Below are 25,940 nucleotides of genomic sequence, written 5' to 3'. Positions count from 1 at the left end.
ATAGCCAATTCATACAGAACTTCTGGTGAACAGATAATTAATCTGGTGGATCAGTAATTGCACCACATGTTTTACTGGGTAGCTCAGGTCTTCCTCAGTGTTGACCCAGCTCTCCTACCTTCTATCCTCTGAAACAGGGAAGGGGGGGGCATGTTGGAGTTAGAGAGTGGGGATGTCAGAACCAGTGCCAACGGTTCCACATGCTATTCCATTGTGCTAGCCATCTTTGGCCTTTGGATTTACTATTATGCTCTAGCAGGAGTAAGTGCGTATGTGGAGCAGTAGGTGTAATGGTATAACAATTGTAGTCAGTGTTACTCACCCCTTCCATGTGATTGGGGCTCACCTTTGTCACACTGACCCAGACCATGTGATTGGAACCAGTAAATGAAGTCCAGTTTTTACCAGAATTCCTATGTGTGAAATGTGGGAGTCAAGTGTTAGGTACTGTTGGATTTCTACTGCTGCTACTGTCTGTTCTTAAAGTTACAAGGTGTGCCAGGCTTAAGGATCGTCAATGCTGTCAGATTGGTGACCCACTGCACATTTAAAGACAAGTTGACCTACTGTTTGTTCCCAGTTTGGGTGCAGTTTGTGTACCTGTTATATGGTTCTGGTTCTGTTGTTATATTAGGCAAGATTTCTTTGTAGTACTTGGTAATAATTGTGCTAGCTATACTGTGTGCTAGTTAGGAAAATCCTCCCATTTATCAGCTAAAGTCAGAAACCTAATGGAGAAAAATACTTGCGTACATTAGCCATTCTCCATGTTAGGTATGTGCTTAGGTACACGGCTGAATTGGGGTCTGAGTGCACAATGACTTCAGGACCAAGCTCTTAGTAGTTGTTATCATCAGCATTGCAAGGCAAAAGGATAGGGCTGTATACTATTCCTGATCAGCACTGGAGTTGATGTCAAGTGGAGTTGCACGAGCAGGTCAAGAACAATGTACAAGAGGCCCATCATCCTGATCACACGTCTTAGCAGATAAGCAAAGGAGGAACTGACTTTATAATATTTAGTTTTAGAATTATGTATATATTTTAAATGCTACAAATGTAGAACCCAAACCTACAGTCTGACTCTTGACCTGGGGGCAAAACTCCCACTGAAATCTATAGGAATGTTCCTCAGTCGGGACTGCAGGGTTAGGCCCATATTTTGTAATTGTTTGGGGAATCTCCAATAGAGGATCCGTGCATTGAAGGGTTGCATGGTCTGGCCCTGGAACTGGATGTTGTTGTTAAATTTTTGCAGCTCAGCTTTCCAAAAAATCTTATCTTGGTCTGGCAGCCCTTGTCCATATGTAGTTTCATTGTCAGCTGGGTTTATCATAGGGGTTTTAAAAAAAATCTTCACCAAAACTAGCCATCTGTATGTAGAGTTTAAGCTTGATGTGATTTGAAATTACCAAGATAAAAATCACCCTAGGAGACAGAGGTTTATAAATGAAAAATAAAAATATTACTGTGAGTAATTCATAGAAAAACTCCTTATAACAAAAAGCAGTACAAGTTATGTATATACTCAGTGTTCAAAATCAAATACCTCAACCATTGCAAAAATGTTTCAAAATGCCCAAACGGTATTGGGCTCTGCACATGATGATTGTCCTAATGCCAAGGTATATTTGGGACTTACTTCCATATGTTCAGGAAATACAAGAAGATCAAAAGATTCTGGGAAATTGTTAACATAGATAAACAAAGTGACCAGTGCTGTCTGGGATATATCCCTGGTCCTCGCTATCCTTGCCATATGTATAGATGATCAAGTTGACCTACTCACAGTATTGTATTGTGCCAGAAATATATTTCAGATTGTTGGCTCAGTGAGCACCTGCCCTCTTTGGCACTATGTTATAAATTGGTCTGAGAGATGCTATCCTTGGAATATAGCACAATGTAATTGATGTACAAAGTGGATAAGTTTTATGAGATTTCATTTCCTTTTATCCAAGCCACTTACATTCTTTATCCAGCATGCTTAGAAGTCTCTCTTTTGTGATAGATATAACTAAGATTTCTCTTTCACATTCGTTCCCTCCTTCTGTATGTACATCTGAATGTATATATGCATGTATGCAGTCACAATAACCCCTTTGATGGTGTCACAGTTTTAACTTATACCTATACTCTGAGACCAGTACAAATTTTCATCATAACAAAAAGCCCCATTCCAAACAAAGTCGTAACTGCCTTTGAAGTTTCTGTTAGAAAACAAATTCATAGCCTAGATGTGGGTAAAAGAAAAAAAAGTGTCTGAAACCATTACAAATCATTTTGTGATGCTCTGTAAACCAAAAAACTGGTTAGCCAAATTATTTGTAAAACAATTTCATGTATGGTCTGACAGTCTGTATCCCAAGTTTCAGCTCACTACAATTTAAACTGCCAAGATAAAACCTCTTAAAGTTGGGGGTTATAATAGAAACACTGACAGACCTTAACTATTGTGCTTCTATAGTAATGAAAACTCAGCTATTTCATTATGACAGTAGCTGGCAGTGGTGCTATGATTAAGAGTCTGTCAGCATTTCTATTATAAACCCAAATTTTAAGAGGTTTTAAACTCCCATTTCTTTTAAATAATGTTGGGTTGAAAGCTGGTATACAAAATGTCGGAGTGCATATGATTTTAAAATATTTAAAAACATCTTTTGTACAAAAGATTTACAAATATCTGAATTTTATCTTTTGGGGCTGGGGTAGCATAGAATAAAATCATGCTGTAGATAAAACCAAATGTTTGATAAAAAAGAAATTATAATAGCATTTATTCTGTCTTTACCAACATTGATGCCTCCCCCGCACATGTGTGTACAGACACCCACAACCACGGGTTTTTTTAAGTTTTAAAGCAAAGTTATGTAATTTTGAAAGGCTGATTTATTATTAGTTTTATTAGTGTTATTTCACATTAATTTTTCAATAGCACCCAGAGGATCAGGGCTCCATTGTGCTAGATGCTGTACAAATAGGAACACAGGCTGAAATCCTGACCCCATTGACTTCACTGGAGCCAGGATTTCACCCTGGGTCCCGGGTGCTTGAGGAACTTACAGCCTAACAGTTAGTACATAAGCTTGCGATCCTGCCAATGCTTACTACTGCCTGCTACGCCTGGTAGTAAGCTTTTGCAGGACCCACCAGAGCTAACTTTGTAATTTTATTGTCAAACAATGTATCAGTGTTTCTTAGGCTTGGTCTACACTTACCCCCCAAGTCGAAGTAAGGTACGCAAATTCAGCTACGTGAATAACGTAGCTGAATTCGACATACCTTACTTCGAACTTACCGCGGTTCAGACGCGGTCCACACGCGGCAGGCAGGCTCCCCCGTCGACTCCGCGGTACTCCTCTCGTCTAGCTGGAGTACCGCAGTCGACGGTGAGCCCTTCCTGGTTCGATTTATCGCGTCCACACCAGACGCGATAAATCGAACCCGGAACTTCGATCCCCAGCCGCCGAACTAGCGCGGCAGTGTAGACATACCCTTACTGTGGAAGGAGGGTATTAATAATATTTATAGAATTTACAATTCCATTGACTTCACTGAGAGTTAGTTTTCTACTGTAAATGTTCCACTTACATTGTATCTGGCCTGATTCACCCGCAGATCAACAAGGCCCAGGGAAATATCTTTTACCTTATCCTGTTATATAATGGGTTATGTCTATTTACGCAAAACTCCTGCTGAATGCAAGGGGAGCTTGGTGCCATAGCTCCCTTGACATTGTGTTTGATCCTAATACGTAATATGATGTCAGCAGAAGTGTCTCATGCCATGTATAGATTGTAGTCATTCAGGTGAAGCCTAAAAACAATAACATTTGCACAGGACTCTTGGGGCCTGCTGCTGCTGCACTCATTGTGCAGCCCAGTCTCCCATTCAGTTAATGGGTACAAAGAAAGCAGGATTAAGACAATGGTTTATTAACTGTACTGTATTCCTTCACATCTCTAGGCCCTGATCCTGCAACATGTAGCATCTGGGCAGAGTGCGGTGCGCATGAGAGCCTTGTGCCTGTAGGCAAGAAGTTGGGAAATCAGGACCAAGCTCTTAAAAGAAGGGGTGTATATGTGTGTGTGTTTTAATAGTAAAAATAAGAACTATTTGTTTAATAAGTATTTATTTTGTAGAATAAGCATTATTATTCATTATAGCACCTAGAGCCCCCAACTGAGACTGGACAGCAAGTCAGCAGCAGAACCAGCAACAGAAGTCAGAATTCCTGACGCCCAGTGATAGTGCCCTGTCCACTACTTCACAGAAGATGCCCCCTTTCTTGATTAGCCCTGGAGTACAAAATTATACAAAATTATAACATAAAACAAATAAAACAATAAGGAGAAGGGGTGTTACTGCCTGTTTTTTGGTTTTTGCCCCTCGCTAATCTCTCAGCATTTCTAATGCAACTACCACCTTAGCATTTTTAACAGTTGAAAAGTACCATGTTCACTTGCTTCATTTGTTAATTGGCTCACTATTGTCTTAACAATAGGTGCAAAACAGGCTAAGATGCTTTAAAAGTACCCAGATGCTATGGTGATAGGCACTTTCAAAATGCTGATTAGATAGAGTACTGTACATAATAATAACATTGCATAGGGTGCAAAGGAGCTAAAGTTAGGGCACAATGTCTTCGCTCCCATCTCCTTTCTAATGTATATCACAAAACAAACAAAACTACATTATATACCCCCTACCATTAATTAAAATAGGGCATGGTTTTGTTTAAGGGAAGTTTTTCCATTGACTTCATTGAAAGTCCTAAAATTAGTCCCTAAATAGACAAAGATGAGTAAATGTACCTATAGGCTCAGTTCTGCATGGTGGCCTGATCCTGCTAAGCATTTTAAGCACATGCTTATCTTCTTTAAGCACATGGACAGTCCCAATGAAGTCAACTTAACCACTGTGGGACTATTGCCTGCTTAAAGTTAAGTAGTATAGTTGTAGCCCTGTGGGTCCCAGGATATTAGAGAAACAAGGTGGGTGAGGCAATATCTTTTATTGGACCAGCTTCTCTTGCTCAGCAACAGAAGTTGGTCCAATGCAAGATATTATCTCACTCACCTTGTCTCTCTAAAGTTAAACATGCATTGAAATGGTTTGCAGCCAGAGTGCTCAGCATCTTGCAGGAACCAGGACCATCTGAGTAAAACTGCCTTTCATGTCCTCACCCAGGCTTCTGTGTTTAGGGGGTATGTTGGTGATCTTACTAACATTTGCTGCAAAAACATGGGCACGGTCAGTGGGGTGAATTAAGGGTGGTATTTCAATGTTTCAGTTCAGTTCAATGAAACTTCATTGGCATGACAAGCTACACAGCATTACCAAAGACACTTCTCCCCCCACCCCCTTTGGAGAGATCCTCAGGTCTTTATCAGAGGCAAACCCACCTAAAATAGGGTTAGACACTATATTTGGGGTTAGATCCCCTGTGTCCATTTGGCATTTAAACTCTGAGTGTGAACAGCTTTGCTTTGGTAGGGTTTAAGTGTGAGTCCCTTAAGTTATTGTGACATATTGGATTTTGTGGTGGTGGGGCGAGGGGGGTTGTTTTGTTTTTGGATTTTTTAATAGTGTCTCAGGACCAGGTACAGATCACAGAGTAAGTAGGTCACATGTAGATGGTGGTGATGCACCTTTGAAAAGGGATTACAGATACCAGAAAAGTCTGGTCTCCAGATTCAATAGGCAGCAACAGATTATATGTGTTTATTTATGTATTTTAAGTCAATAAAGGTGTTGGCTCTAAAGGCAGACAGTGCCTAGTGTATTTTAATCTTGTCATTTCCATTGAGATGGACCTTTAACCCTTTCCAGCCTGAATCCCAATCACCAGACAATTCCCCAGCACTAGAGCTGTGGCTGTATTAAGATCCCTTGCAGGAGCTGTTTGTTGACCACATTCACGTTCAGAGCCCTGAAGCTAAAAGCACTTTACACCATAAAATAAAAGCACTGTCTTTTTTTCTAAAAGGTTACGTCTGGAGGCCACGCTGCTCATACTTCATACAGAAAACTACTGAAAGGGCTATGAAATCCTCTATGATTTACACTCTCTCTCAGTGCATTAGGATATAGATCTACTCGACTCTAAAAATACTGTGGAGTTTCTAACCGACCTGAATATATGTGCATTATTTCAGAAAGTCTGTTAGAAAACTTGTCAACACATTATAAAGCATAAACCAGGACTTGGCCATTAAATACAGCCATCAGAGACAGAATATATATTGCAGGAAGTGCTGAGAAAAGTCCTTGCGTTCAAGAAAGGTCTATTAGCTAAGAGTTTACACACATTACACCAAAGGGTTTAGGGAGAGCCCATGGACCATAATTACTAGGCATAAATGGAATCAGTAAAGGCTTTACAGCCCCAAACGCAGTTAACTGGACTGCCAGAAAATATTTTTAACATTGTCATAATTTATTACCTATCAAGCGTCACATCAAGGATTGTAATACTTATGTTGTACCCACGTGTTCTAGTTAAACTACCGCTTTCACTCCTCCTATCCCCCCAAATCCGCCTGCATCGTTAATCTGCGGTGATATAATATTAAAAAATGTCTCCTGACTCCTTTTCTTTCTTGAGTTTAGTTACCTTGCTGAAATCACATGGCAATGCAAAGTGATGGGGAGAAAAGAGAGAAAGAGAAGCGCAATTGTGATCAAATGCCAATATTAATTATAATCCAGACAAGATGAAATATTGTTTTAGGGGAAAGACTTTCCATTTAAATCGAAGATTTTATGATGCTGAAATCAAGTATATGCTAATGGTGGAAACCGTCTAGCTGCCACTCACAAAAGCATCTGTAAAATTGGCTTTTTAATGTATGTTTTAAGATGTGGTTTAGGAAGTCACCTCTGGAATCTAAAGCATAGTGCAATAATAAAACAGATCTAGATGTAACTAAGTGCTTAATTTCCTATGATTTTAAAAAGAAAATCAATAAAATGTTGCCGGTTATTTATTGGAAATAACCACAGATAGGTATTCGGACGTTAGGTTGGCTTCAGAGAGCGCACAACTGCGTAATGAATTGTAATTCAGAAGACTGTTAAGTATGAACCACAGAACCTTTCAGGGGTAATAAAGTCATTACTTTTTACACTGCAGCCACCTTGAAAAGCTTTATACACGCTATTATATATAAATCAAATCACATATGTATCCACAAGTACACACACATTTATTTATATACGTTCTGTAAAGGAACGTATGTTTAGATACAGAGGTACCAACTCTGAAATGCAGTGTGATACCCAATGAATGAGGCAGTTTGCTATTGTCACCTGAAATTATTTTTATTTTTAAAAACCCTCATACAGAATACGTATTTACTTTCTGCCTGCCTCCCCCCCCCAAAAAAAGCAGAGAAATGAGATTCATTTATAGCTCGAAGGAGTCTGTTTAAATAAGAGCAAGACAAAAATAGTGGCGTAAGACAGATGCTGACCTGCTCTGAAGAGCCCATGAAAAAGAGGAAATCGTGTCAGGTACGTGGTTACAGAGCCTTACTGCAAATGAATCCCGCATCTTCACAGGCTTTGGGGATTCATTTTTTTTACATGGGGGATGGGGGGGGACACACCCTCATAGTGGTGAACATCAACCTCTCCTTTTCCTGTTCAGAAGCACTCGCTCCACTGCGCGTTGTAGGAACACACCCATTTTAATAAGGTTAAAACTTTACCCAGGGAAGCAAGCGTGTGAAAGCAGGATTAGCAATTGAATCTCTCGCTGTAGGTAGTTATAAAATGAAGCTGGACCATAAAACTGTGGTAAAGTAAGTGTGTGTGTGTGTGTGTGTGTGTGTGTGTGTGTGTGTGTGTGTGTGTTTAAAAAAACAAAAGCAGGTTAACGTGCATAAGCGACACCTCTTGGCTGAGGAACACAATGATGGGGGAAAGTGCATTAATAAAACAGATCTAGTGCTTGAGGGGGAAGCTATTGCGCTTCATGACAGGAGAGAGATCACCGCTAAGTAGTTACATGGATTCACCTGCAGCTCTTGATCAGTCCCCTTGAAGCCGCCTGGCACACACTTCCTACCTGCCTCACTTTCCCTCACTCCTCGCCTGGGCTAGACAGCCGGGGGGAGCAGCAGCGATGCTGGGGGAAGTTGAGGCTTTAAGGGATGTTTGAGAATAAACTTCAGATTGTAGGGGGTGCTATTGCTGTACCATTGACGTGAAACTGAAAGTATCCCACACCAGAATGAAACAGACCTGTGACAACAGCTGTGTGTGTGTGTGTTTCTCCATTAAAGAGACAGGGTCTCGTTTCCAACAGGTCTCCTCTCATTTCTCCACAGACGCTCCCCAAAGGGCGTTTATAACCCAGCGCGTGCACTGATCACACATTCACACACACACAAAAGGAGCCGTCCGATCGGAAGCGGCTGAGAATTCAGCGACAGCCCCGACCACTTGCATTCCCTGCTGCTTCTGTGAACAAACTGAAAGATTTCCATTCCCTCCCCCCCCCCCGCTCTCCCTGTGTAACGTCATTATTACAGTTTTGCGTGTTAAAATATTTCTTACAGTCACAGCAAGCTTCTTCTTTCCCCTTCCTGTGCTAGATCCACTTCTTCCCTCCTTTGCACCTTTTCTCTCTGTCCCTCTCTCTGCGTTCTCCTCGCGGGAGTCTGCTGGGGCGTGCGCTCAGAGCTCGGGCTCGCCACGGCACGCGCTTTATACCAGTTCTGCGGAATAATTGCCACAAACGCTCTCTTCCTCCTCTCCCGCTTATCCTTATTGCAACCCGCTCCCGCCCCGGGCCCGGCGTGGGGGAATGTGTGTGTGTCCCCGGTAAGTTACAACCCACGCTGCTGCCGCATCCTCAGTCCCATCTCCCGCCGCTTCTCTGCGCCCCTCTGACCATAGCTCGGCTTGGGTCGCCCTGCTTCTTGTCAGTAGCGTAGCTGTGTTTTGTGCCCCGCGCATTGCTTCCTGCGCTCCCGTTTCTTTCGTTTTATTAGACCCAGTCACTGCTCGTTACAGCTCAGAGCCCGGTTTGGCTTTGCAGGCTGCCGAGGCTATTTTTATTTATTTAGTTATTGGACTGGGGGGTATGAAGTTCCACCGCCTTCCCTTTGCCTTCTCTGCTCCTGCAGCTTCTCACCCTCCGCCTCTTTTCTCCTGGACTCTAAAACTCTTCTCCTTGCTCCCCTCTCCAAGCTGAAAGGAAGGAGGCTGGTCCTGGCCGCCTCTCCCCCCGCTGCTCCAAGTGCAGAACTTTTCTCGTGCGACCCCCTTGCCCACTCTCTGCCTTTGTGCTGCCTGCCAGGGACTGTCCCTGCGTCTCGGGGCTTTGCTCGTGTGGTGGTGTAAAGTTTTTAATTCCCTGGCTTTGCCTGTTGGGTGGGCTCCCAGATACCTGCCTTGCTTCCCCCTCCTGGGAGCATCCCATCGCATTTCACTTGGGCGATCCTCTCTTCTTTTTTCAGCGGGTGTGTGTGTGTGTATGTGTACCGCTGTTTTTATTTATTTATTATTCCCTCTCCCCTCCTGGCCACTCGTGCGTTTGCCTTCTCCACTTACTCCTCTGCGGCCACTTCTGCACGGCGTGCCCGGCTCCTTTCCCCTCCACCCCAACCCCCCTACTCTTCGAAGCAGCGTGCGCCTGGTGTCTAGTGCACCCCCCTCCCTCTTCCCCCCTCCCCGCTCCCCCCTGCGATCACTGTCCATTGGCTTGTCCTGGTCTCTTTTTCATGTCCAGCCCCTGATGAATGTCCATTGGTGTTGCCTTCCTCTTCCCTCCTCCCCCTCTCTCCAGCTTGCCCTGCCCATGTTTTGTATGTCTCTGTCCATCCAGGCTCCTGACGTTCAAGTTCGCAGGGACGTCACGTCCGCACTTGAACTTGCAGCTCAGGGGGGCTTTTGCCATTTTTTTCATCTCTCTCTCTCCTTCTCTCTCTCTCTCTCCCTCTCTCTCTCTTTTTTTCTTGCACAAAAAAAAAAAAAAAAAAAAAAAAAAAAAAGCCATGACTGCTATCCCACAATTCATCTTCCCTGCGCCATCTTTGTATTATTTCTAATTTATTTTGGATGTCAAAAGACATTGATGAAGATATTTTCTCTGGAGTCTCCTTCCTTTCTCACCCGGCTCTCCCGATGTGAACCGAGCGGCTCACAAGCCACCGCAGCCACCAACCCACCATGTCTCGCCGCAAGCAAGGCAAACCCCAGCACTTAAGCAAGCGGGAATTTTCGCGTAAGTAACCCAAAGAGCAACGTGCATTTATTTCACGCCTCCTTCGCGCGGGTTATTTTATTTCGGAGAAACGGAGAAAGCGGGCGAGAGGGGTGGAAATGCACTAAACCTTGGCTCGGAATTTCCCCCCCTCTCCGTCTCTCTCTAATTAAATCACCTCGATCACTTTTCTTTTCTTTGCTCCTGGAGCATGCCCCCTTCTCACTCACTCTCTCGCTCTCTCTTCCTTCTTTTCTTTTTCACCGCCCCCCGCTTTGATTTTATTTTATTTTTTAAATTGTGCCATTATGACTTGGGAAAACAGCAACACTCCCAGTTTGCAGCGAGGTGCAGAATTTGTTCTTGCGGTGCGGGGAGGAGGGGAAGTGCAAAGAAATCCCCGCAGGAGAGACAGACTGGACATTGGACGCACAGACAGACAGACAAGAGATTATGGTCAAGTGGAGTGGGAAGAAAAGTCTAGGGGCGAGTGGTTTTAGCCAGATCCCCATCTCTCCCGAGCGAAACCTTGTTGCGTACCGGCGGGGGGGTGGGGGGGCAGGGCAATGTCCCCCCTTTTGTTTCCGCTCCCAGACGTGGGGTGTTTGTCCCGCTCTCTCCTGCGCCTCTTTTCCCTCCGCGGCGAAAGGGCAAAAGGGGCAGCAGCGGCTGCTTGTGCTGTCCGGAGCCATCGTTGGCTTTCCCCGGGGCTCCGCCACAATCGGACCTTCCCCCAGCCAACCGACTCATGCCAGCCTTCCCCCCACTCCTCCCCTCCTCCCTCTCCCCCCAACTCCTGCCTGCAAACTTGGGCTGCTTGGCTCGGCTGCACGGAGCAGAGCGAGCGAGAGAGAGGAATTCCCTCCTCTCTCGCTTACTATTTTTTGGAAGATTTTCAAAAAAAGTGGAAGTGGATTTTGATTGGGAAAAATCTCGTGTCTGAATGTTTACAAGCACCGCGTGTGCGGGGAGCCTCCTGCCAACAAGCAGAGACAAGAGCAAACCCAAGCAAAGCACACACACACACACACACACACACACAGAAAAACAAAACCCCAAACCCAACCAACTATCGTCACTGTCACGATCAAATTAAAAAAAAAAAAACACTCCCGAGGACATTTTAAAAAAATACTATTCGTCACAAAAATCCTCCCACTCTTCCACTCCCCCCCCCTCCAACAAAACACAAAAGCTGGATGCAAGGTAAGCAAGGTAGCTGCATACACAACAAAAGGGAACTCGGATCTGGAGCGGGTGGGAGGGAAGAAGAGAGAAAATATTTTATTTTTTGGGCGGTGGGAAAGCAAAAAGATGCACGTTTGTATTTTATTTCCCCCCGTATTCCAGGTGTTTTTCTCCCCTCCTAGGGACCGTCTGCTTCAGTGCAATTTCGCTATCTGCAAACAACCTCCCCCCTCCCCCCCCCTCTCTCTCTCTGTAAAAGTTTACAATGCAATTTCCCCACTCAGATGCATAGATATTTGGAACAAGATTTGCACATAGTCCGTTGGAGAATGTTAACGCTTTGGATAAAACAGCTCCCGTAAAGCCAGGGGAAGCCAAAATATTTGCATTCGTAAAGTTTTCTTTAAAGTAAGACACCTTTACGGTTCTCTTCCCTCCACCCCTCATTGTTTTAGTCATTTGCTACCAGTTCTAAGGACTTTTTGAAATGCAAAACGTTGTGTTATGTTATGTATTGCAACATAACTGTCACAGTTCTGGAGGTGCTATCGCTTCCAGAACATGCTGCAGGAACCCACCCCCCTCCGCCCCATTCCTCCGCGAGCTGCCGAAACTGGTGCCGACACTAGTAACCTATGTTACGTTATATACGTTATATATATATACCAGAGTGCATTCATCCTTAGGGTTTGTGTGCGCGCGCGTGTTAGACTCACTTGTCACAGAATAATTGAAAGATTAGATTTACATCCCCAAATCCTTCCCCAGTCGTGCTGGGTTTCCCCCTGACTTGGCAATTCCGTATGTAATATACAGATACATATTTAAGTTATTAATTTTTTTTGCTGGCAGTGTAATTGCCATTTGGTATATTTCTCCCTTTGAGATCTGGGGGGCTTGGGGGGGGGGGCGAGATGTGTGTGGAGTTGGATTTTAAAAAATTGGTTAAGGATAGGTTTGCATGTGAGTTTCAGTCGCTAGGAGGCAGAACAAGATCAAAAAAGCCCAACGAACTTGAACCTGATCAGTTTCACCACGTCTTTAATTCTCGGCATTTTCGTTTAGGAAGGAGGGAGGGCGGGTTTTCTTTCTTTCTTCCCCCCCTTTCCCCCTTTCTTTCTCCCCCCTCCTCCTTTCTTTGTTCTTAATTTTGCCTTGTTTTATGGCTGGTAAGAAAACAGGAACGCAGCCCGTAGACCCCACACTGGAGAAAAGACCCAGTAATGTTTGTTTTAACGCCGTCCCAGTCCGTTCAGAGCAGCAAACGATTTCCGAGGATCGTGAGGACTAGCAAGTTGGCCGTTCATTTCCCCTCACTCACCCGACGGCCGATCAAACCGTGGGGGTCACAGAGGGGCTTGGGAGCCTTTCCAGGCGGCGCTGGGCTGGCTGGGATCCCTTCCGTCTAGTCGTAACTTTGCACGATGCTGTGGCACATGGAAAGCAAAAGACCCTCCCCCCTCCCCCCCAAAAAGCTTGAAACACTCTTTCGAAGGGGAAGCCTAGGGTCTCCGGGGGAGTCGAGTGGCACCTTCTCTTCGGTGACTTTGTGTTTGTTTTGCTTACTTGGACACATCTGCTTTTGTTCTCCCCCCCCCCCCCAAAAAAAAGCGGATCGGGTCATTTAAACCCTCGCTACCGGCCCATCCGAGGCAAAGGCAATCCTCTTGAGCAGGGGGGTTGGGTTGGGGTGGAGAAGCGGGAGCCGAGCTGAGCTCGGCCCCAGCCGAAAGGGGAGAAGGCACCTTGCTGGCTCGCACGTGTTTGCACTAGGCTTCCGATCCACGCTGCTCCCATTGTGCCGCTTGCTCAGTCCTTTCCAAGTTCGCTCTCCCCTGTTTTTCTTTCCTTCCTTCCCTCACCGCGCTCCCGCTTTCTGTCTGTTTTAAAACGCCGACCACTAGCCCACATTATTAGCCATCATTTGTTCCCTTAGACTGTAAGACAATCCCACACTTGAAGGCAAACTTGGACTAGACAGTCACTCTCTCTTTCTCCCCTGATTTTCTTTTTTGTCTTCTCAGCTGGACACAGCCCTGTCTGCTGCTGGGGTATTTAGACGTCTCTGTCTTGCTGAATCCATACTGATACATTTCTCTCCCCCCCCCCCCCCCCCCCCGTAACGCAGAACTGGTGCTTTTTCTTCCATTGCGTCCCTCACACTTCTTTTGAGACAAAAATCCATTTAACTTGATATAGAAGATGGTGTTATTTTGGTGGATGTTGGTGGGGAATGGGGGAAGGGGGAGAGAGAGGCTAGAAATACATGCATCTGAAGAAGTGGGTTTTTTACCCACAAAAGCTTATGCCCAAATAAATCTGCTAGTCTTTAAGGTGCCACCAGACTCCTCGTTGTTTTTGTAGAAATACATGTTTATGGAAGAGCAATTTCCATTAAAAATATAGACAAATGATTAGATACCCAGGAAGGAGCTTTTGATTGCCCCAAAATTAAAAAGATGTATACTGCAAATCAGTGGCAATTTTTTTTTTAAAACAGCAGAAATAATAAAAACACATTTTGCTGTCTCTCAGAGCATCAGGAGCCAAATGTTTTGTAATGAACACGGTGCCAGAGGTATTTCATACATTAGTATATAATTCTTGTTAATTAGCAATAATTTACCTTAAGAGCATAGAAAATGTTGAGGTTACAGGTTTTATATCTGTACATTTGATCATCTTGTTATTTTCGAGAACTTTGCCTCCTATAAAATTAATTAGGTGAAATGTGGAGGTGTAATCAGCAACCTCTGAATTACCACTTCATTTCCTGGTTTTGATTGTAAATCAGCCCAGTCAGTACAGTCTTTAGCAAAGTCTATTTTTGTTTAGCATTACTTTTAACTATCTGGTATCTGAGCACAATATTCTCTTTCATTGCTGAGTAATACTGACAATTTCAGAAAAAAATCAGGCCAAGGAATAAATATTACAATTGAGTAATTATTGTGCAAAGTTCCAGTCAAAACAGTTATAAGGAGAATATCAATTTTTAAAAATATTTTGCTACTTTGAGTTATGAAACTAAAAGTTACAATTACTGCTTAACACAAAAATACCTTTTTTTTGTAGAAAGGATCTGATGGAATGACTTCCATATTCAGTTACTCACTTTGTGCAAATGCAAACAGTTGTTACTTGAGAAAATGACATAGACAGACATTTCAGAAACATTCCTGTTTCTTTTTCTATGCCAGAAAAGTGTAAATGCATGTTGTGTATTATCTTTTGGTCAGTAAGTTTAGATGAAAACCCAAATGATTAAGATATTGTTTTTATTAATATGAATATAACCTTCATATTCCTGTAGTTGACCTTATGTTAAATTAGGAGTAGCACTAGAGGCAAGAAATTATGGAATATATCAGTGTGTCCTACTTGGAGCTAAGGTACGGTAAGGTGCTCTTTCAATATTATTTTACACAGCACAACTGGGAGCTACTCCAGATCTTCCTCCTCAATATTCAGCCTAGGTAGGGTTGAAATAAATTTAACCTGAGTTCACTGGATTTTTGCACTTTATCAAAATCTGTTCCAATATTCTGCAGTCAAATTAAAATCTATTTTTTGATTCTCTGTGGCTTTAAGTTCATTAAATGTGAAATTGGCAGCTTGCTAAAGAAGGTCAGACTGATTAACTGTTTAAGAGTTGTAGTGGGTCTCACTTTCATTAACTGGCAACATTTTGAGGCATTTTATGTTTTGTAGTGTCAGCTCATTTTGGTTGTTGTTGTTGTTGTTAGTATATGTATTATGTTGCATAGGGAGAGAAATACCAACAGTTTTTTTTTCTTGCAAGGTTATAGTGATGAATACTGCATACATATTGCCAAGATATTTCAGTAGAAAGTTAAAAAAAGCAAAGAGAAAAGAAAGGCATGTCTGCCTTGTTATACAATCCACTGACGACTATGTGTGTAGAAATAGTCTCATAATGAAGCTTTTTGGAGCTCATTCAGAAAATTAGTCAACTTTGACAACATTAGGCAAGGTATTTCAAGTTTAAAGAAAGGTCTTTTCACCGTTGTTATGAAATGTGGCATTCAGTTGACCATACTGATTTATGTATGATGAAGACCACAATTGCTAACATATTTAGAATAATTTAGGCATTCCTTTCTTCAGAATGAAAAAAACAAAACAAAAAAACCCAATTGACTTATTTTCTTAATTATGCAAAAGTATCCTGTTTAGTTAATGTGTCTAAGTAGAATTGCCAGTGAATTTGATATTTCTTTAATTTCTGGAAAGTATTGCTATTTAGCTTCCTTATTTATTAATTTTGTCTTTTTTCCCATGATTAGTTCACATGTTTTCAATTTTTAAACGGAATATATAATATACATATATAATCATACGTACATACACACATAGTACAGGGCTATGTAGCCCCTGTGTGTGTGTGCACGTCCACGACCTATGTGGCTTTTCACGTGTATGTTCATATATTTGCATGCACACATGCACACATACCTAACTCACAGTTCAACATTTCAAAACGTATGACTTGGTCATCGATATATTGCTATTACATGACCAAGTCATACATTACACATGTGCGCCTGCGTGTGCGCGCACGCGCACACACACAAATGCACACACACACACACACACACGTAAAGCTTCACTCATAAATACATAAACATAAATAAAACCTCTGGCAACAAAGAACAGTATTGGCTTTTCTTCATGATACCACAGTTGTCTCACAATAATTTTTTTCACAGCTGTTATTTTAATTTTTACTATTAAATCGTTCCTTCAAATTAGAACTTTGTCTAAATCCAGGAATATAGATAAGATTGCAGGTTCCATTCTGACAGTTCTATATATTACAGCTGCTTTCTCAAAATATATTCCCTATCAACACCGATAACTACATTTGCTTCTTGTTGGTCTGATAACGTGCTATCTGTTCATGTAGTGCAGGTTTAATTTTTTCATCCTATAATTATTCCAAACATGGTATGGCATCCATGAACAGGGGGCTCAACAACATGATTTTCTCTCTCCCCATCTTCCCCTTCTTTTCACAAGAGCTCTAATGATTCTTCTTTTGTTTCTTAAACTGCAGCTGAACCTCTTGAAGCCATTCTTACTGATGATGAACCAGAGCATGGCACGTTGGGAGCTCCAGAAGGGGATCATGACCTCCTTACTTGTGGCCAGTGTCAGATGAACTTCCCATTGGGGGACATTCTTATTTTTATTGAGCACAAACGGAAACAATGCAATGGCAGTCTCTGCTTAGAGAAGGCTGTGGATAAGCCACCTTCACCCTCACCAAGTGAGCTGAAAAAAGCATCCAATCCTGTGGAGGTTGGCATCCAGGTCACACCAGAGGATGACGATTGTTTATCAACGTCATCTAGAGGAATCTGCCCTAAACAGGAACATATAGCAGGTAAATTGAAGCAAGGAGAAGCATTTACAAGTTTATTTCCATGTTCAGTCAAACTGTAGTAATAATGCTCACAGTTGTGAAGTGCTGTGTCTGTTTTTCCATTCTATTCACCATGACAGCCAACATGTTAAATACCCTGCATTTCAGTTCATATTAAGTACACAAAAAATATTTCCAAGTGGCTGAGTAGTTTTAGCATCAACAGGCCCATGCAACGCTAGTGTGTATTTTCAACAGGGTTTGCTGGGATTCTGTTTTCTTAATTATATAAAGTATAGAAGCTGTCTCCTAGTGTGTTGCCTATCTTAATTCCATATATGTATATTTTACACCCTGCTGTGTTATACAGGAACTAGCTTTACAGTCTTTTGTTAACTCAGGGGTGAAAGAGTTAATTGAGCATCAGCTTGCCTTGGATCCATATTGGCTGTCAGCGTATGGACTGTAATTAAACACAGCCCCATGGCAAAGTGACACCACCGACCTTGACTTTAAGATGCCATTTTCGACTGGCCAGGCCAGAGTAGAGAGGGCAGTTGCTGAAGCGCACAGACATGCTTATTCGAAAAGTTTAAGGGCATGTTGGAAATTTCAAAAGGTTGGTTTGACAGGAAAGGCCGCTGTCTGCAGCCTGCCTCCTCAGCCAAATGATAAATGCTTCTCTGTGCTCTCTCTTGTCTCTGATGTGGTTTTGACAGATGTATCTTGATTTTGTTTGCGGTTTACACAACCACATGTCACCCGCACAAATGTCCAAGACCGAATTCTGTTTTGCACAACAAACAATATAAAAATGTAATTTAAAAAAAAGTAAATAATGTCATTCCCCATGATAATTTTTTAATTGGAAAGACCCTAAATATGTGACTGTCTCAGTGGCTGAGGTTAAAATAATTGAACCTAATATGAAAAAGAAAATCAGAGAAATACTGGAAGGCTAACAAGGCATAGTTAGTTTCTAAAATCCTTATAGTAAATATGAACACCACCCATTGCTTGGTATTGAAAATCACATTAAATTATGCTTAAAATATAATTATAAATATGTAGTACTGTAGCATATTAAAATCAACCAATGCCTGATCTACTTTTATGGAAACATCAGTTAGGATAAGACATCACTTATACCTCTATTTTAATAGCCTAAAGGATAGTTCAGTATTAGCAAAAGTACTGTATGTAATCACATGATATACTGGATCTTTTCTTTGACTTACCATGGCCACACAGTTCAACCATAATAGGTCAGTAGGCACTGCGGGATTCAATGTGATATTTTTTTCCTCCAACCAATCATTAAAATCAAATGTGGCATTTATTTTTTTTTAAAACTTTGCAGTAATAGCATATATATATATATATACACACACACACACACACACACACACACACACACACACACACACACACACACACACACACACATATATATATATAGGGTCAACTTACTGGCAAGCTGCATTTTGAAAGATGGCTTAAATTTTCCAGCACATTCAACTTCTGTGACATGTAGGTTAAAGAGTTTTTTTCCAGAGTAGTATATGGCAGTGACCATTTCCATGTGCTGTCTGTGATTTGAAGGAAAATGAACAGAAGTGTAGGGCATGATTAATGAAGCAAGAGCCTAGCGGAAGGGATTTGTAGTCTTCAGAGATCTGAAGCCATGCTAAATCACCAAATATGGAGTAACACTTGTGTGATGTAACATCGTATTTACATATTGAACTGCTCTGTTTAAAAGACAAAACACAGTATCTGTCAAGCAAGAATTAAAACCACACTTCTTGCCATGGTCTCAAATAGGCCATTCAGTCTAAGATACAACCACACTGAGGAGTTTAGAATTCTTTGCTTTAGTTTAGAATTCTACTATTACAGTTGTTGAGCCATGTGAGCCAAAGCCTGCCTGCTTTACTCATATAAGTAGGGTGGTTACCATTAATTAGACTCCTAGCATGAGTTAAGTGGGCAGAATTTGGCCCTGAAGGATGTAATGGTGTTGCTAATTAGAAGAATAATATGTTTTTAACTGTCCCTTGTTCTTCTAAATGGTTCAGTAAGCTAAGGACTGAATTCAGGGTTTGTACAATATACAACAGACATAAAAAAAACTAGGGACCTGATCCTGCAAACCCTTTCACATGCACATAATCCATACTTATGCAGATAGTCTTTACTCAGAAAAGTAGTTCCATGAAAGTCAATAGGACTACTCACAGAAGTAAAGATTATTCTTGTAAGTAAGGACTGCAAGATCCAGCTCCAGTTATTTTCATGTCTCCTGTGCAGAGAGATTTCTGTGCAATTATGTTTAAAACTGACACATACTAGAAGTCCAATACTGTCTATATTTTTTGCACATTCAAAGCTCCAGCTGGAATCAATGGGAGTTTTGGGTATGCAAGGAATGTAAGATCAGCTTCTAATTGTTTTCAGAGGAAAAATATATACAAGCTCTCCAGTGGGTGCACAAGTGATATGACTCAGGTGAGGTAAAGCTTTCATGCAGGGATAATTATGAGCTCTTATACTGTTCCTTTAATTTTTATTTAATATAATGTTTCTACACTGGAATTAGTTAAGCAAGAGACAGTTTTGTCATATCATAAAGTAATATGTCAATAGCTGGAATTATCACATCAATGAATTCCCAGTGTCCGGCAGTGAAATTAACAGTCAGGGTCATTGAATAAGTTGTGGAGTTCAGGTATTTTGGGAGTCCCTGAAGTGAATCTCAGAATGGCAGTTACTAATTCCAATATTTTATATCTGCGTTCCTTTGCAAGAGTAGAAAGGAAACAATAATCATAAGAATGCAAAAGATATGGGAATATGTAATTTAAAAAATAGGGACAAATGTACAGGGCTGAATGAACCAATTCTTCATGATAAAAGTCCAGAAAATTAATTTAATAACAATGTAAAAATGCAGCCAATTAAGTATTCTTCAGAAAGAGGTTACTGTAGTGTTCTAAGTTAGATATATTTACAGTACCTGCTTTGTGTGTCATTCTGCAGACAATAATTTGGTGCATTATAATAAAAGACCATCTTCTTAAGATAAGTAATGCTTAGGGATCAGTGCACCCAAATACAAGAAAGGCAGTCACTCAAATGTACAGCGAAATGATGTATACTTTAACTGTCTCTAGGCCTCTCTTCACCCTAACCATTTTCCAGATAAAGGAATGCTTACAATAGTATGTGTGTACATCTACAATATGCATGCATATACATAAAATATAAATACACACATCCATACATAGCTGTTCTGTGTATGTGTGTGTATCTCTCTCTTTTAGACTTGATATATAATTTTGAGTGACAATCCAGTGCTATGGCAGAAATGTCATAAATTTAATGAAAATTAATAGGATATGTTGTGTGGGTCCAATGAGGCAGCTTTCATCAATATGTATGTCAAACACTCACCACCAGATACCAGCAGTCTGTGATTTGCAGTGAGTGCTACGGCAGGGGTTTAGTTATCCAGTCTCTCATTTTACAATGGAGGAAAATATTAACTGAAGTACCAAGATATCAGTGAATGTAAAACTGCTGTTCACTTATTGAAAAGGGAAAAGAAATATTTATAGTCCGTTGGTGTTAGGTTTTGATGCTTGTTGAATATATAAAGCTGTATAGATTAATGAAAGATTATTTTTTTGGGGGGGGAAGGCATTTTAATTACTACTACACTTCATATTTATCTCATTGGAATGTTACATATATTCTCATTTATAATTACGATTGTATAGCTTTGTATACTGTATGTACAAATGGAGAGAGGAAGAGGTTCACTTTGAGTGCCTTCATCTGTTTTCTCCAATCGCCAGTTAGATACAAATCCAACATAAGGAAAACAAATGTAAGGAATACCTTTCCATTGAATAATCAAATGGAAAATGAACCTAGTGTGATACTAACTGATGGACCAAGTACATTTAACTATTAGAATTCTCAGAATAGAATTTCTTTGACTTGTCTATATGCCACAGAAATTCTCTTGGTACACTATTAGCAATTACTATTGTAATTCTGTGATGCGTAAATTGCATTTCCTTATTATTATTTTATTTTGTTCTGGATAAAAATCATTAACTGATCAACTGAATAGTTAGCATTGCATCTAAACAATGAGACAGACGAAGCTTAAATTCACGAAAATGGCTAAAATTCTAACTAATTGTTCAATACAAAGCTTCATAGCAGATAGTAATGGGCCGGACAAAATAGTTACAAGATGGAAAATTTGTGAGGGCACTATCCAAAGACTCATGATCATGAGATTCTCAGTCCTGCGTACAAGCTGTATTTGTAAATAAGACAGAGAAAGGTTGTGAACTGGCAGCTTGGATGTTTTGTCAAAGTACAATGTCAGAGAAAGTCTCTTTAAGACAAATTGTAAATAGAACTGTCACAATGATTGCATGATTGAGCTACAGAAGTGTCTTTCAATTGTTGGCATTGTCAGAGGACTTTTGAAAGCTTAATTAAACACAGTGGCCTGTATGGCCGAGAAATTTACTTCTAGGAGGGAAAAAAATGTTAAAAACGTAGGCGATCCAAAAGTTGTTCAAATGTTACTTTTTCAGTGACACATAAAAGATTCAACTGTTTGTGCATTTTCCTTGTTGCCTTTTTATAAATAACAGTTTTATAGAAGCATCCATGTGATATCAAGATCATCCCTTGTATGAGGTGGAGATTGAGTTAGTTTTTCTATTCCCTACTGTTACAGATAGTTAATGTAAAAATAGCCTTTTATTGGAAGCACAAATATGTGTTCATTTCAAGAACAGAAGCAGAGTGTAGAAAGTTTCCTTCTGATTCAGAATGATTATTCCAGGGAGGCATCAAAAGTATTATAATTCCTTAAATTGCCCCATTTCTTGTCTCCTGCAAATCGTATCTTTTAGTTTAGAGGACTAGAAATTTTGCATTCTTTCTTCTATTATATGTGACATTTAATTGTGAAGCTCACCATGGACTGAAATATAGCTGGATACAAAATATTTGTGGTTGAAGAGCCAGTCTAGCAAGCATTAAATTTAGCATAGATAGGAAAAAGGTGCAGATTAACATTAAATGCTACAAGCTTTGAAAATAACATACTTAATAAATGTACGCCCTATGTAGCCAGACTGAACAATAAAGACTGAAATATGGGAGCTGGGTGGTGAGGGGGAGAAAGTGGTAAGTAAAAGACCTTAACATTAGATTACAGGCGAGAAGTAGATTCTTTCCTAAAGATTTCCATAATTTTGTAATGTAAATTTAAAAGAGAAGGAAATCTTTTAGCATTACACACTTTTGTACATGCAACCCTGAGAACCTGAATTCCCTTTTTATTCAATTCAAGTAATAAAGACAATTAAGGAGACTTGAGAGACTGTCAGGCAGTGGGAATTCAATCTCCATTTGTTTGTCTGCTTGCACCGTTTATTATATAAAGAAAATTTTTGACAAAATTCACCCCAATCTCCAGTCTGCTTTTATATCCGTAGTACCAGCTTTGTGCAATAAAAGGCATTTAACATCAAGCTGGACATTGCTTGGCACATTGCCACTTTTTTTAGCATGGGATCTAATCACTAAGGATCTTTAGTACCTTTCTGTTTGTTCAGATTTCATTTGGGTCATGGCTATGCCAGCAGTGTTGTTATTACAAGGGATTTTTATTTTTTAACTTGGTGCACATTTTCAATACAGTCCTCCATCTAGGAGGTTTTTATTGTGTGTGTCAATTTGAGGGGTATTGCTGAAGTTCATAAAATATGTCCAGATCATATCATTTAATAGATTAAGACCTGTATTGTTATTTGTAACATGGCCATAAAATTCAATGCTTTCCCCCCAGGGGAAATAAGCATATTTAATCTGAATATACACAGACATTGGACCTGATTGGGAGCAGGATTGGGCCCACTGTGGTCCATTTCAGTAAATTTATCATTGTGATTTACTACATAGTTTTAAAAACAATAGGCTAATCAATTTATCCACAAGCCATATTGTTGCTGCCAAAATTGTTTTCCATCTCAAAATGAATTTCTACTAAATGTAACTTGGCCTTTAAGGTCCGATTCTGCAAGTACTTGGTGTTAATTTTATGCACGGTGAGTCGTCTGACTGAAGTCAGGGCTCACATGCATAAAGCTACACATGGGCATAAATGCATGGAGGAGCAGGGCCTAAGACTGCAGCTTTTAACATACAGAGACCAAAGGCAAATCTGAAAATAAAAGTACCTTCATTATTAAAGCCAGTCTGCTTTATGCCAAACCCATTTTGAAGCCTTATAAACATCATCCTGTATTTTTAATCAGTGTTAGTATGCAATGTATTCTGTATTGGGTTCACTGGAGTTTGTTTCCCAACCTTTATTGGCCAGCGGCACTCACTGTGCATTTTAAAAATATTTCAGAGAGGCTTTTGCTGTTCTTAGAGGGTTAGTAACTTGGTGCCGGTGCCTCAGCTCATTCGTCATTCTGAGATGGCATTGAGTTAAGTTGGCAAGGGAAAGGTTTGAGGTGTGGGGTGTGGTGAGGGCAGCCCTGATCCCAGCAGGGAATTTGTGTTCTTCATTTGCCTTTACAATAGGAGCACAGTTACTGTACCTTGGAGCAGCTCTCAGGTGTGAGCTCAGATGGGCGCATGTAAATGTCCTCTCAGAGGCAACACAGGAATATTAATGTTCCCATACTACCACACTATAATAAAGCTGTACACAGCAAGCTTAATATGCAGCTAGTCTGGAGAATTGTATAAAACTTAGATGGCCTAGTGTGAATGACAGCGGTGGAAAAATGTTCAATATGCCACAGATTCCATTCTTGTTTTCCTTTGATCTAAGGCAACATGAAAACATCCACTTCTTTCCCGCCTCATTTCATATAACTGATTTTCTCCTTCACACCCCCCCCCAATCTCCTCCAAACCCTCCACCCCCAAAATACACAAAGATTGCATATATGACATACAACGGAATTATTTGGAAATATGTCAATAATTGGAGTATTTTCTGTTTCAAAGTATTAGCACTCATTTATTTTTACTACTTGAGATTGTTGATTTTGCTTTCCTTTTTTAAATTTCCCTATCTATACTTGATTGAAACAAAGGAAATATAATCAACATATGCAGTCAGCTGCAGTCTCCTTTACCCCTGTAAAAATCAAGCTGGGCTTTAAATCCAGAGTAAATGAGTTGGTATTCACACCAGTTTCATTTGCACATTCTTACAGGTTCACAATTTAAATGCCATTAAAATGTATATTTCTCAGCTTGGGGATGTTAGAGGATTTTTAATAATGTGTTCATTTAACAGAATCAACAGCTGTCAGAACCAGTTGTAGTAAATCTATGAAACATACAAAGAAAAATACACGTTTCCTGAAACAAAACACTTGAAACAAATTGGCTGCCAAAAAGCTGTTGAGTTCTAGGTTTGCAGATAGTGCACAGAAGTGTTTCTTCTCTCTGCTCCCTCTGGAGACCCATGTGAGCTTGTCTGATGCAATTCTATTGGAAGTTTTACTTGAACAGGTTGCTGTAAAACAACACCTTTCCATATTGGATGGGTGCATATAAACCAGCCTGCGATCAGGTTTTTTGTGTTTTAATAAACATATAAAATACCAAGGTTAGTGTGATAGACACACACTCACAAACAGTAATAACTACATGAACATCAAGGAAATGATCAAGCTTAATCTTTCTGTGAAATAACTGTTGTGGGGAGGGAAGCAACTTCACTGCTAAACTGTGCCTTTACAAGTAGGCGTTGTCAGTGTGTTTTATTTAGGTCTGAATCAGCTTCAGTCGTTGAATTCACACTGGAATACTGAACATGTACATTGAGGAGGGGTTACCTGGGGAGATTTGTCCAGTCAAAAACAATGAGTTTTTGTTTGCATCCTCCTTGTTCTCAACATAAATGCTGAACAATCATACCTACAATTTAATCTTAGCTTTAGCTAAACCACTTTTCTGATTAAAAACCTCTAAACACATAAAGAATGGAATTATTGTTAAATAACAGGGACCTGAAGAACATTGGCACTGTGTGTGTGTGTGTGTGTGTGTGTGTGTGTGTATCTATATCTATATCTATAACTATATATCTTAGTCTCCTTTCTTTTAATAAACTCAAGTTCTAACACATTACCCATGAGGAAACAATTTCTAATTTCTAATTTCATGTTCATCATTTGCTCAGTTGATATAGTAGGCAATGAAGTACAAAATGCAAGAAACAACCCCTCCCAAAAACAACCCCCCCCCAAACCCAACCGCCCTCTCCCCTCCCCAAAAAACACCAGCAAAAATTATAGCAATTAATTTGCCATCAAATAAAATGTTATCTGGCTATACTATCGACATCACAGCTGCTGTATCAGACACTGCCATGTTGGTTTTGTTGTGTATTGGCCATTGAGTTTATTTCTTCTTGGAGAAAAAATAATGATCAGATAAGGATTGCACTAAAGCCAGTTCACATAACGTGTATGATACATTTACTGCTTCGGTGTAATCAATGACTTTAGTCCATTTATTTATCAGTAATATTATTTTAAAAATTGTTTTGTTAAAAGGAAACACAATAATGTCACATACTCATTCTCTGCAAAATAGTTGTTTGTATTAAAAAAAAAGAAAAAAAGAATGTTACCTTCTGTGGAATTCTTTAAAGGCTGTAATATTTTGTAATAAACTATATATTGTCCTATGTTAAATTTGTGTTACGTTAGAAAAAAATCAATAAGGAAAAATTAAATTCTGATAAAGATAGTCTTGGATCTTTGAAAACAACTGCTGTCCTTTTAACTAAAACATTTGAGGAGCTTCAAAGAGTATGTATTTCTTCTGATCTTAGAGCAGTGTGACTGGTAGCAGGAAAAAAAATCTTATTCTACATACAAGTGGATTGCTTAACAAGTCAGCACAGACACATACTTGTTTGTACAATAGAGATAAAAATTCCTGTATAAAAATAATTCAGTTGCTGACAGCAGGTATTGTGCTAGCGCTGCCTCTTTTGTGTTGGTCGAGGGTCAGGGATCACGACTTCTGCTTTCTGTTCAGGGTAGTCTGTCACGATTGCTTGCTGAATTGTGGCAATAAGTTAAT

At 40.4% G+C, this 25,940-nt stretch overlaps 1 protein-coding gene across 2 annotated transcripts in view; it reads left to right on the top strand.

Annotated features, from left to right (window-relative positions):
- Positions 1-9,981: 9,981 nt before the first annotated feature.
- Positions 9,982-25,940, top strand: part of BCL11A (BCL11 transcription factor A) — a 95,347-nt gene continuing 79,388 nt past the window's right edge. For both annotated transcript variants that reach the window (XM_065400990.1, XM_065400989.1), the window contains exons 1-2: positions 9,982-10,234; positions 16,479-16,808. In XM_065400990.1, the coding sequence (XP_065257062.1) occupies positions 10,180-10,234; positions 16,479-16,808 (385 nt within the window). In that variant the 5' untranslated portion in view covers positions 9,982-10,179. The remainder of the gene's footprint in view (positions 10,235-16,478; positions 16,809-25,940) is intronic.

This window comes from Emys orbicularis, chromosome 3 (genome assembly GCF_028017835.1).
Source record: "Emys orbicularis isolate rEmyOrb1 chromosome 3, rEmyOrb1.hap1, whole genome shotgun sequence".
NCBI lineage: Eukaryota > Metazoa > Chordata > Testudines > Emydidae > Emys > Emys orbicularis.
The sequence above is the reverse complement of the archived record's forward strand: the minus strand, read 5'-3'. Positions and strand labels throughout refer to the sequence as shown.